General features: G+C 57.1%; 1 protein-coding gene across 1 annotated transcript in view; it reads left to right on the forward strand.

Moving 5' to 3' along the window:
- The window catches only part of NPR1 (natriuretic peptide receptor 1), a 30,438-nt gene continuing 17,303 nt past the window's right edge, over window positions 1-13,135 (forward strand). Inside the window, exons 1-11 of the mRNA XM_038769010.1 lie at window positions 1-921; window positions 2,814-3,022; window positions 3,488-3,601; window positions 4,047-4,182; window positions 4,348-4,439; window positions 6,885-7,020; window positions 8,709-8,793; window positions 9,745-9,865; window positions 11,506-11,580; window positions 12,543-12,620; window positions 12,890-12,994. Coding sequence (XP_038624938.1) covers window positions 240-921; window positions 2,814-3,022; window positions 3,488-3,601; window positions 4,047-4,182; window positions 4,348-4,439; window positions 6,885-7,020; window positions 8,709-8,793; window positions 9,745-9,865; window positions 11,506-11,580; window positions 12,543-12,620; window positions 12,890-12,994 — 1,833 coding nt within the window. The 5' untranslated portion in view covers window positions 1-239. The remainder of the gene's footprint in view (window positions 922-2,813; window positions 3,023-3,487; window positions 3,602-4,046; window positions 4,183-4,347; window positions 4,440-6,884; window positions 7,021-8,708; window positions 8,794-9,744; window positions 9,866-11,505; window positions 11,581-12,542; window positions 12,621-12,889; window positions 12,995-13,135) is intronic.

Genomic DNA, 13,135 nt, shown 5'->3' on the forward strand with positions numbered 1-13,135 from the left:
AAACCAACGCTCACGCGGCCGGCCGGCCGGCCGGTCCCCGTCGGGCCCCCGCCCCCCCTCTGGCCGCCCGGGGGTCTCCCCGGGACGAGGAGGGATTTGGGGAGAGGGAGGGAGACAGAGCCCCCCGTCCGGTCTCCCCCCAGCCCATCTGGGGTGGGAGAGAGGGAGACAGAGAGAGAGAGAGAGGGCGAGCCCCCCGCGCCATCCGTCCCCGTCGGGGGGATGCCCCGGGCGGGCCGATGGCCCCGGTGCCGGCCCTGGTGCTGTCCGTGCTGCTGGGGTCGTGCGGGTGGCGGGGCTCCGGGGCCCAGGTCACGGTGGCCGTGGTGCTGCCCCTGAGCAACGCGGCCTACCCGTGGGCCTGGCCGCGCGTGGGCCCGGCCGTGCAGCGGGCCCTGTCGGGGCTGGGCGGCGGGCGGGCCCCGCGCCTGGTGCTGGGCAGCAGCGAGGACGGGGCGGGCCGCTGCTCGGACGCCGCCGCCCCGCTGGCCGCCGCCGACCTGCAGATGGCCCACGGGCCCGACCTGTTCGTGGGGCCCGGCTGCGCCTACGCCGCCGCCCCCGTGGGCCGCTTCACGGCCCACTGGCGGCGGCCGCTGCTGACGGCCGGGGCGGCGGCCGCGGGCTTCGACGCCAAGGGCGAGTACCGGCTGCTGACCCGCGCCGGGCCCAGCCACGCCCAGCTGGGCGACCTGGCCGCCGGCCTGCACGGGGCCCTGGGCTGGGCCCGCCGGGCGCTCGTCGTCTACGAGGACCCGCCCGGGGGCGACGCCGACCGGCCCTGCTACTTCGCCGTCGAGGGCCTCTACCTGCGCCTGCTGGCCCGCACCAACCTGTCCGTCGTCGAGCTGGCGCTCGGCCAGGCCCGGGGGGCCCCCGACCTAAGCCGCCTCGTCGGGGACATCCGCAGGCAGGCCCGGGGTGAGGGGGCCGGAGGGGAGACGGGGGGCGGGGGGCGGAGGGGGGAGGCCGGGGGAGAGGGGAGGCCGGTGGGGAGGGGGCGGAGAGGGGAATCCGGTGGGGAGAGGGTAGACAGGGGAGTCTAGTGGGGAGGGGGTAGACAGGGGAGTCTAGTGGGGAGTGGGCATAGAGGGGAGTCCAGTGGAGAGGGGGCAGAGAGGGGAGTCCAGTGGAGAGGGGGCAGAGAGGGGAGTCCAGTGGAGAGGGGGCAGAGAGGGGAGTCCAGTGGAGAGGGGGAAGAGAGGGGAGTCCAGTGGAGAGGGGGAAGAGAGGGGAGTCCAGTGGAGAGGGGGCAGAGAGGGGAGTCCAGTGGGGAGAGGGTAGACAGGGGAGTCTAGTGGGGAGGGGGCAGAGAGAAGAGTCCGGTGAGGAGGGGGCAGAGAGGAGAGTCCAGTGGGGAAGGGGCAGAGAGGGGAGTCTAGTGGGGAAGGGGCAGAGAGGGGAGTCTAGTGGGGAAGGGGCAGAGAGGGGAGTCTAGTGGGGAAGGGGCAGAGAGGGGAGTCTGCTGGGGAAGGGGCAGAGAGGTGAGTCTGCTGGGGAAGGGGCGGGGGGGGTTGTGTCTGTGGAGGAGGGGGCAGAGAGGAGAGTCCGGTGGGGAAGGGGGTGGTTGTGTCTGTGGAGGAGGGGGCAGAGAGGAGAGTCCGGTGAGGAGGGGGCAGTAAGGGGGGGGTCTGTGGAGGAGGGGGCAGAAAGGAGAGTCCGGTGAGGAGGGGGCAGAGAGGGGAGTCCAGTGGGGAGTGGGCAGAGAGGGGAGTCCGGTGGGGAGGGGGCAGAGAGGAGAGAGTCCAGTGAGGAGGGGGCAGAGAGGAGAGGCCGGTGAGGGGGGGCAGAGAGCAGAGGCCGGTGGGGAGGGGGCAGAGAGGAGAGAGTCCAGTGAGGAGGGGGCAGAGAGGACAGTCCGGTGGGGAGGGGGCAGAGAGTGAGGCCGGTGGGGAGGGGGCAGAGAGGGGAGACAGGGAGGGGGTGGGAAGAAAGGGGGGGCGGGAGGAGGGGGCAGCGAGGAGGGTCTGGGGGAGAGGCAGGGAGGGGAATCAGTGGGGAGGGGGCAGAGAGGGCCGTCCGCCGCGGGAGAGGGCGGGGGGGGGTCCGGTGCGGGAGAGGACAGAAAGGAGAGTCCTAGGGGGAGGGGGGAGGGGGGAGAGGCCAGTGGGGAGAGGACAGAGTGCGGGAGAGGGCAGAGAGGGATGTTGTCCGGGGAGGGGGGGGGGGCAGAGAGGGGTGGCCGGTGCGGGAGAGGACAGGGAGGGATGTCCGGGGAGGGAGGGAGCAAAGAGAGGAGTCCGGTGCGGGAGAGGACAGAGGGGAAGTCTGATGCGGGAAGGAGGGGGCAGAGAGGGGTGTCCGGGGCGGGAGAGGACAGAGAGGGATGGCCGGTGCGGGAAGGAGGGGGCAGAGAGGGGTGGCCGGGGCGGGAGAGGACAGAGAGGGATGGCCGGTGCGGGAAGGAGGGGGCAGAGAGGGGTGGCCGGGGCGGGAGAGGACAGGGAGAGGTGTTCGGTGCGGGAGGGACGGGGCAGAGAGGGGTGGCCGGTGAGGGAGAGGACAGAGCGGGGAGAGCCGGGGGGGCGGGAAGCAGTAGAGGAGAGAAAAGAGAAGGTTGGGGCGACGGGAGAAGGGCCAATCAATCAATCGTATTTATTGAGCGCTTACTGTGTGCAGAGCACTGGACTAAGCGCTTGGGAAGTCCAAGTTGGCAACATCTAGAGACGGTCCCTACCCCAACAGCGGGCTCACAGTCTAGAAGGAGGGTGAAAGGAAGGAGGCGAGGAGGGGGCCGATGCCTGGGGGGGGGTGGGAGGTGAAGAGAGGGGTCTTTCCTCCCCCCCCACACCCCGTGCTGACGCCCCCCGCAGTGGTCTACGTGTGCAGCTCACCGGCCACCTTCCGCGCCCTGATGCTGGCGGCCTGGGCGGCCGGAATGACCGGCGGCGACTTCGCTTTCTTCTACCTGGACGTCTTCGGCCACAGTCTGTGGGGTCCCGGGCCGGGGGGACACCTGGACCCCCGGAGGCCTTGGTACCGCGGAGATGGGCTGGACGCCCAGGCCCAAAAAGCTTTCCAGGTGTGTGCACGTATGGGGGGAGAAGCGGGGGGAGGTTCAACACCTGGGCAGGGGGAATCATCATCATCATCATCATCAATCGCATTTATTGAGCGCTTACTCTGTGCAGAGCACTGTACTAAGCGCTTGGGAAGTACAATTTGGAATGTCATGGATTGGTGGGAGATGGAGGGAACCGAGGGGTGGGGTGGGGGGGACACAACCGGGTCGGAATCTACCCCGTCGCTTAGTACAGCGCCTGGCACGCAATAAGCGCTTAACACACAGTGCTGCTTGACCTTCCACTGGTGTCTCTCCCTCTCTGATCCGGGAGGCGGGGAACTGTGGGGGACAGGGTGGAGAGGAGGGGGTCAGGGGAGTTAGCAGAGGGCCCCGTTCCCAGCAGCTGGGTCCCAGCCCCCAATTCTCCCCCCACCCCCGAGCCCCCTTTTCCTGACCCTCGGCCCCCCACTTCCCTCCCACCAGTCCGCCATCATCATCACCTACAAGAAACCGGACAACCCCGAATATTCCAGATTTGTGCAGGAGCTGAAGCAGGCCGCTCAGAAACAATTCAACCTCTCCCTGGGGGACGGGCTGGTACGAAGGGGATTTGGGTGGGTGGGCAAAGGCTGACGCCAGGACCCGTGGCCCCCAGACCACCATCCCCACCCTAACGCCCAAGGTCCGTGACCCCCTCCTTCCCCTGCAAGACCCTATCCTTCACACACACACACACACCCCCGCCAGAGTCCCTGTCCCCTCCTCCTCCCTGGCCAGAAAGCAGCATGGTGCAGTGGCTAGAGCCCGGGCCTTCGAGTCCGAAGGTCATGGATTCTAATTCCGGCTCTTCCGCTTTGTCACGTGGCCTTGGACAAATCACTTCAATCCTCCGTGCCTCAGTTCCCTCATCTGTAAGACTGTGAGCCCCACGCGGGACAGGGACCGTGTCCCCCCCCCCCCGATGTGCTTGTCTTCCCCCGGGCCGGTGCTCAGTACAGCGCCCGGCACACAGTAAGCGCTTAACAAATGCCATGATTGTTAGGAAAACGTGGTAGCCGCCGGCTTCCACGACGGACTCCTGATCTACGCGCGGGCACTGAACGAGACGCTGGCGTCCGGGGGCTCGTCCAGGGACGGAGAGGAGATTGTCCGACGCATGTGGGGCCGGGACTTCTATGGTCAGGCCCTGGGGAAGGGATTCGGGGGGCTGGGGGGGTTAGGGGGGGGGCGGGAGGGGCAGGGAATCTCAGTGGCGGAGAGGGATGGGGCAATTGGAAGTAGGGGTTGGCGGGGGCGGTTAGAGAGACCAGGCCCCGCTGACGTCCCTCTTCACGGCCGGACAGGGGTGACCGGATATCTGAAAATCGACAGCAACGGTGATCGGGAGAGTGACTTCTCCCTGTGGGACTTGGATCCAGAGAGCGGAGACTTCCAGGTGAGCGTCAGGGACAGAGTGACCGAAAGAGACCCCCTCGCAGGGAGAAGTATCGAGGCAGGCGTTAATAGAGACTCGGAGGTGGGCAAACAGAGAGACGGGGGAAGCACAAACTTACACATGCGTTCTCACGGACACAACGTTGTGCTGGACACTGAGGGAGGGACAGAGGGAGGAGGAGACGCAGACCCTGCCCACTGCGGGCTGCCCGTCGGGAGAGGGGAGGCAAGACACACACACTGACGCACACACTGTGCCGAGGGCCGGGGGAGGGACAGGAGGGTCCCGGCCCGCCGGGGGCTGCCGGTCCGGGGAGGACCTCGTCATCGTGGCAGATGGTCGGAGCTGGAGGAGCTGGAGCTGGGTGGAGGAGGAATCAACCCGGGAAGACATCCAGGAGGAACGGGCATTTAGCCAAGCGGAGATGGAGCGGGAGGTGGGGGAGAGTGCAGTCACGGAGAAGCAGCATGGCCTACTGGAAAGAGTATGATCCTGGGAGGCGGAGGACCCGGGTTCTAATCCCAGCTCTGCCACGTGCCTCCTGGGTGACCTTGAGCCAGTCATTTCGGTTCCTCTGTGCCTCAGTTCCCTCATCTGCAAAATGGGGATTCCATACCTGTTCTCCCGTTCAGTTCCTCCGTGCCTCATTTCCCTCGTCTGCAAAATGGGGATTCCATACCTGTTCTCCCGTTCGGTTCCTCCGTGCCTCATTTCCCTCGTCTGCAAAATGGGGATTCCATACCTGTTCTCCCGTTCGGTTCCTCCGTGCCTCATTTCCCTCGTCTGCAAAATGGGGATTCCATACCTGTTCTCCCGTTCGGTTCCTCCGTGCCTCATTTCCCTCGTCTGCAAAATGGGGATTCCATACCTGTTCTCCCGTTCAGTTCCTCCGTGCCTCATTTCCCTCGTCTGCAAAATGGGAATTCCATACCTGTTCTCCTGTTCAGTTCCTCCATGCCTCATTTCCCTCATCTGCAAAATGGGGATTCCATATCTGTTCTCCTGGTCAGTTCCTCCGTGCCTCATTGCCCTCATCTGCAAAATGGGGATTCCATACCTGTTCTCCTGTTCAGTTCCTCTGTGCCTCTTTTCCCTCATCTGCAAAATGGGGATTCCATACCTGTTCTCCATCCGCACCTGGGCCCTGATTATCTTGAATCTGCCCCGGCGCTTAGTACAGTGCTCGGCACACAGTAAGCGGTTTACAAATACCATTCATTCATTCAGTTGTACTTACTGAGCGCTTACTGTATGCCGAGCACTGTACTAAATTCTTGAGAGAGTATAATAGACTATAAACAGACACATAATAATAATAATAATGACATTTATTAAGCGCTTACTATGTGCAAAGCCCTGGGGAGGTTACAAGGTGATCAGGTTGTCCCACATGGGGCTCGCAGTCTTAATCCCCATTTTACAGATGAGGTAACTGAGGCACAGAGAAGTTAAGTGACTTGCCCAAAGTCAGCTGACAATTGGTGGAGTCGGGATTCGAACCCATGACCTCTGACTCCAAAGGCCGTGCTCTTTCCACTGAGCCATGCTGCTTCTCACATCCCCTGCCCACAAGGAGCTGACAGTCTAGAGGGGGAGGCGGGCGTGAATAGAGATAAATAAATGAATAGAGATAAATAAATGATGGCTGTGGGGCTGGGAGAGGGGATTCATTCATTCATTCATTCGATCGTATTTATTGAGCGCTTACTGGGTGCAGAGCACTGTACTGCCCTCCCTCTGCCCCTCCGCCAAGCTAGCTCTCTTCCTCCTTCAAGGCCCTGCTGAGAGCTCACCTCCTCCAGGAGGCCTTCCCAGACTGAGCCCCTTCCTTCCTCTCCCCCTCGTCCCCCTCTCCATCCCCCCATCTTACCTCCTTCCCTTCCCCACAGCACCTGTATAGATGTATATATGGTTGTACATATTTATTACTCTATTTATTTATTTATTTATTTATTTATTTTACTTGTACATTTCTATCCTATTTATTTTATTTTGTTGGTATGTTTGATTCTGTTCTCTGTCTCCCCCTTTTAGACTGTGAGCCCACTGTTGGGTAGGGACTGTCTCTATGTGTTGCCAATTTGTACTTCCCAAGCGCTTAGTACAGTGCTCTGCACATAGTAAGTGCTCAATAAATACGATTGATTGATTGATTAAGCGCTTGGGAAGTACAAGTTGGCAACATAGAGAGACGGTCCCTACCCAACCTTGGGCTCACAGTCTAGAAGGGATGAAGAAAGGGGGCGAGTCGGGGCGATGTTGAAGGGAGTGGGAGAAGAAGAAAGGGGGGCTTAGTCAGGGAAGGCCTCTTGGAGGAGGTGTGCCCAAATCCCAATTATTATTAAGGTAAGGAGGAATAGGGAGGGCGTTTCAGGTGGGGAGAGTGGCAGGTTGGGGACCCGGGTGTCAGAGCACCCTTCCTCTCCCCCCTGCCCCCTTTTCCAGGTGACCCTGGACTTCAACGGGACCACCAAGGAGCTGATCCCCGTGCCCGGACGACAGCTTCACTGGCCGGGGGGAGGCCCACCCCCGGACGTCCCCCGCTGCGGCTTCAACAACGAGGAGCCCGCCTGCCGCAAAGGTGACCCCCCTTGCGTCTGCCTGAGGTCACCCGGTCCATCCCCCTGTCTCCACACCCAGAGGAAAATCCCCTCCTTCCCTCTCCCCAATCGCCCAACTCCTCGCCTCTCTCTCCTCTTCCCTCGGACCCCCACTATGCCACCTCCTGGGGTCCCTCCACCAATCCATCCATCAATCGGGACTATTTATTGAGCACTTACCGTGGGCAGAGCACTGAGAAGCAGCGTGGCTCAGTGGAAAGAGCCTGTGGTCGTGGGTTCTAATTCCGGCTCCGCCGCTTGCCGGCTGTGTGACTTTGGGCAAGTCACCTGATCACCTTGCTTAGAACAGTGCTTTGCATATAGTGAGCTTTTAATAAATACCATCATTATTATTATCAGTATCACCTTGTATCCCCCCAGCGCTTAGAACAGTGCTCTGCACATAGTAAGCGCTTAACAAATACCAATATTATTATTACTTCACTTCTCTGAGCCTCAGTTCCCTCATCTGTAAAATGGGGATGAAGACTGTGAGCCCCACGTGGGACAACCTGATCACCTTGCTTAGAACAGTGCTGTGCATATAGTGAGCTTTTAATAAATACTGTCATTATTATTATCAGTATCACCTTGTATCCCCCAGCACTTAGAACAGTGCTTTGCATATAGTAAGCGCTTAACAAATACCAATATTATCATTACTTCACTTCTCTGAGCCTCAGTTCCCTCATCTGTAAAATGGGGATGAAGACTGTGAGCCCCACGTGGGACAACCTGATCATCTTGCTTAGAACAGTGCTTTGCATATAGTGAGCTTTTAATAAATACCATCATTATTATTATCAGTATCACCTTGTATCCCCCCAGCGCTTAGAACAGTGCTTTGCACATAGTAAGCGCTTAACAAATACCAATATTATTATTACTTCACTTCTCTGAGCCTCAGTTCCCTCATCTGTAAAATGGGGATGAAGGCTGTGAGCCCCACGTGGGACAACCTGATCACCTTGCTTAGAACAGTGCTTTGCATATAGTGAGCTTTTAATAAATGCCATCATTATCATTAGTAGTATCACCTTGTATCCCCCCGGCGCTTAGAACAGTGCTCTGCACATAGTAAGCGCTTAACAAATACCAATATTATTATTACTTCACTTCTCTGAGCCTCAGTTCCCTCATCTGTAAAATGGGGATGAAGACTGTGATCCCACGTGGGACAACCTGATCACCTTGCTTAGAACAGTGCTTTGCATATAATAAGCTTTTAATAAATACCATCATTATTATTATCAGTATCACCTTGTATCCCCCAGCGCTTAGAACAGTGCTTTGCACATAGTAAGCGCCTAACAAATACCAATATTATTATTAATAAGTGCCTGGGAGAGTACGGTAGAGTCGGTAGAGACCATCCCTACCCTCAAGAGAGTTTGCAGTCTTGCCGGGGGGAGACAGACGGTGAAAGAGAGGAGAGGTCCCAGCTCCCTTCCCACCCCATTCTCAAGTCTACCCTCTCTCCCTCCTGCTGCAGTGGAGTCTCGATTCAGTCGTTCAATCGTATTTATTGAGCGCTTACTGTGTGCAGAGCACTGTACTAAGCGCTTGATACATTCCCAGTCTTCAACCGAGCTGTCACCCTGTCCAGTGGCTTGGAGGGGGGCTTAGCCCGTCTCCCCCAGTGACCCCTCCTTTTGTCTTTCCATCCCAGCCTCCTTCTCCCACCTGGAAATCTTGGGTGTGGTGGGATGTTTCTCGCTGCTCAGTATATTCCTCGTCTGCTTCTTCATCTACAGGTGAGCGGCGCAGAGAGGAAGGGGCGAGGGGGATGGAGGGTGGGTTCATGGGGAAGGGAGGAAGTTGGGAGCGGGCCCAGAGAGGATGGAGGCTGAGTTACGGAAAGAGCCCGGGGTTTGGAGTCCGAGGTCATGGGTTCAAATCCCGCTCCGCCGCTTGTCATCATCATCATCATCATCATCAATCGTATTTATTGAGCACTTACTATGTGCAGAGCACTGGACTAAGCGCTTGGGAAGTACAAATTGGCAACATCTAGAGACGGTCCCTACCCAGCAGTGGGCTCACAGTCTAAAAGGGGGAGACGGAGAACAAAACCGAACATACTAACAAAATAAAATAAATAGAATAGATATGTACAAGTAAAATAAATAGAGTAATAAATATGTACAAACATGTATACGTATATACAGGTGCTGTGGGGAAGGGAAGGAGGTAAGAAAGGGGGATCATCATCATCATCATCAATCGTATTTACTGAGCGCTTAGCCGTGTGACTTTGGGCCAGTCACTTCATTTCTCTGTGCCTCAGCTGCCTCATCTGTCAAATGGGGATTAAGACTGTGAGCCCCCCGTGGGACAACCTGATTGCCTTGTAACCTCCCCAGTGCTTACAACAGTGCCTTGAACATAGTAAGCGCTTAACAAATGCCATCATTATTATCATTATCATCATCATCATCATCAATCGTATTTATTGAGCGCTTACTATGTGCAGAGCACTGTACTAAGCGCTTGGGAAGTACAAATTGGCAACATCGAGAGACGGTCCCTACCCAACAGTGGGCTCACTGTCTAAAAGGGGGAGACAGAGAACAAAACCAAACATACTAACAAAATAAAATAAATAGAATAGATATGGTCCCTGGGAGAAGGAGCCGGGGCTGGGGGGGGTAGGGAAGGGACACTGATGGAGGGTCCCTGAGAGCCCCCCACCCTGGTGCGGACAGGAAACTGAGGCTGGAGAAGGAGCTGGCGTCCGAGCTGTGGAGAGTCCGCTGGGAAGACGTGCAGGCCAGCGGGCTGGAGCGCTACCTGCGGAGTGCCGGCAGTCGACTTACCCTCAGCGCCGTGAGGCCGGGGGCCAGGGGGAAGGGGTCTCATGCTCGTCCCACTGGTGCCCATCATCATCATCATCATCAATCGTATTTATTGAGCGCTTACTGTGTGCAGAGCACTGTACCAAGCGCTTGGGAAGTACAAGTTGACAACATCTAGAGCCAGTCCCTACCCAACAGTGGGCTCACTAAAAGGGGGAGACAGAGACCACCGACCCTACTGCTCCTCCCGCGACCCCCAGCACCTTCCCCCGACCCCTCCAATCTCCAGCTCCTTCCCACGACATCCACCTCCCTCCCACGACCCTCGGTTCACTCCCACCACCCCCACCGCTCCTCTCATTCACTCATTCAACCGTATTTCATCAATCGTATTTATTGAGCGCTTACTATGTGCAGAGCACTGGACTAAGCGCTTGGGAAGTACAAATTGGCAACATAGAGAGACAGTCCCTACCCAACAGTGGGCTCACAGTCTAAAAGCGGGAGACGGAGAACAAAACCAAACATACTAACAAAATAAAATAAATAGAATAGATATGTACAAATAAATTAAATAAATAGAGTAAAAAGATATGTACAAACATATATACATATATACAGGTGCTGTGGGGAAGGGAGGGAGGTAAGATGGGATGGAGAGGGGGACGAGGGGGAGAGGAAGGAAGGGGCTTCCTTAGTGAGCGCTTACTGTGTGCAGAACACTGGACTAAGCGCTTGGGAAGTACAAGTTGACAACATCTAGAGCCAGTCCCTACCCAATAGTGGGCTCACAGTCGAAAAGGGGGAGACAGAGACCACCGACCCTACTGTCCCACGACCCCCGATCCCTCCCACGACCCCTAGCACCTTCCCCCGACCCCTCCAATCTCCAGCTCCTTCCCACGACATCCACCTCCCTCCCACGACCCTCGGTTCACTCCCACCACCCCCGTCGCTCCTCTCATTCGCTCATTCAGCCATATTTAGTGAGCGCTTACTGTGTGCGGAACACTGGACTAAGCGCTTGGGAAGTCCAAGTTGGCAACACGTGGAGACGGTCCCTACCCGACAACGGGCTCACAGTCTAGAAGGGGGAGACAGACAACAAAACAAAACACGTGGACAGGTGTCATCAGAATAAATAGAAATAAAGCTAGATGCGCATCATTAACAAAATAAATAGAATACTCTCCCGACCTCCACTCGCTCCCACGACCCCCGTGTCCCCCCCCCCAACAACCTCCATGATCTCCAGCCCTTTCCCACAACATCCATCTCCCTCCCATTCCCCCCAGCCCCCGTAAGACTCCCCCTTCCTCTCCTACCTTGGACCCCCACGATCCTCCTCGCCTCCTCTCCATGACCTCGGGCAAGTCACTCCCTGGGCCTCAGTTTCCTCATCTGTAAAATGGAGATTGAGTCTGTGAGCCCCACGTGGGAGGGAGACTGTGTCCAACTCGATTTGCTTGTACCTCTCCGGTGCATAGTACAGTGGCTGGCACATGGTGAGCGCTTAGCAAACGCCATCATTACCCTTTTCCCCCCGAATCCCCTGGGGTCTTCATCTCTCCTCACACGCCCCACCTCTCGCCGTGCCCTCCCCGCCGATTTCCGCCTCTCCCCGCGCCATCTCTCCCGCGACCCTCGTCTGACGCTGAACTCTCCGCACAGCGAGGGTCTAACATGGGCTCCCTACTCACGGCGGAGGACCAGGGACAGATGTACGCCAAGACGGCTTATTACAAGGTTGGCATGGGGAAGGGTGGGCCTGGGGCACGCGGCGGTGATGGGGACGGGTGGCGGAGGACTGAGGAGGGGGGTTGGTGGAGCTCAGGGGGGAGACTTCAGTTCCCTCATTTCAATCAATCAATCAATCGTATTTATTGACCGCTTACCGTGTGCAGAGCACTGGACTAAGAGCTTGGGAAGTCCAAGTTGGCAACATCTAGAGACAGTCCCTACCCAACAGTGGGCTCACAGTCTAAAAGGGGGAGACAGAGAACAAAACCAAAAAAACTAACAAAATATAATAAATAGAATAGATATGTTTCATTTCATCATCAATTGTATTTATTGAGTCCTTACTGTGTGCAGAGCACTGGACTAAGCACTTGGGAAGTCCAAGTTGGCAACATCTAGAGACGGTCCCTACCCAACAGTGGGCTCACAGTCTAAAAGGGGGAGACAGAGAACAAAACCAAAAAAACTAACAAAATATAATAAATAGAATAGATATGTTTCATTTCATTATCAATCGTATTTATTGAGTGCTTACTGTGTGCAGAGCTAAGTGCTTGGAAAAACAGGGGTGTTTTTCATTTGAAAAACAGGGGTGAAGACTTTGAGCCCCATGTGAGACAGGGACTGTGTCCAACCTGATTAGCTTGTATCAACCTCAGTGCATTTATTTTACTTCTACATATTTACTATTCTATTTATTTTGTTAATGATGTGCATTTAGCTTTAATTCTATTTGTTCTGATGACTTGACACCTGTCCACATGTTTTGTTTTGTTGCCTGTCTCCCCCTTCTAGTCTGTGGGCCCGTTGTTGGGTAGGGACCGTCTCTCTATGTTGCCAACTTGTACTTCCCAAGCGCTTAGCCCAGTGCTCTGCACACAGTAAGCGCTCAATAAATACGATTGATGATGATAGTAAGCACTTCACAAATATTTTTATTATTATCCTTCCCACCCGCCCCAACTCAGGGAAACCTGGTGGCCGTCAAACACCTCCATCACCAGCGCATCGAACTCACCCGCAAAGTCCTCTTCGAGCTGAAACACGTAATTGGGGAAGGGGGCCGAGGCGGGGGGTTGGAGTTCAGGGGTGGAGCTGGGGTGGGGGGGGGATCAATCAATCAATCGATCGTATTTATTGAGCGCTTACTGTGTGCAGAGCACTGTACTAAGCGCTACAGATGGAGACCGGACGGAGGAGGTGGGTCTGGGGGTGGCAGAAAGTGTGAAGAAGGTGGGGGGGAAGAAAGGGATGGGGGAGCAGGAGGGGGGAGATAGGAAGGAGAGGGTCTCCCCCCCTCACCCCCTCAACGCAGATGCGGGACGTCCAGAACGAACACCTGACGCGGTTCGTGGGAGCCTGTACCGACCCCCCCAATATCTGCATCCTCACGGAGTATTGTCCGCGTGGCAGCCTGCAGGTGAGGGCGGGACGTGGGAGGGGGACATGTGGGCCAAAGGGGATGGGGAGGTGGAGAAAGGAGGGAAAAATGGGGAAGGGGGAAGGGGGACGGGGGAATGGAGGAAGCCGGGGAGGGCTGCAGGCTGGGGCATTCAGAGAG

This window comes from Tachyglossus aculeatus, chromosome Y4 (assembly GCF_015852505.1).
Source record: "Tachyglossus aculeatus isolate mTacAcu1 chromosome Y4, mTacAcu1.pri, whole genome shotgun sequence".
NCBI lineage: Eukaryota > Metazoa > Chordata > Mammalia > Monotremata > Tachyglossidae > Tachyglossus > Tachyglossus aculeatus.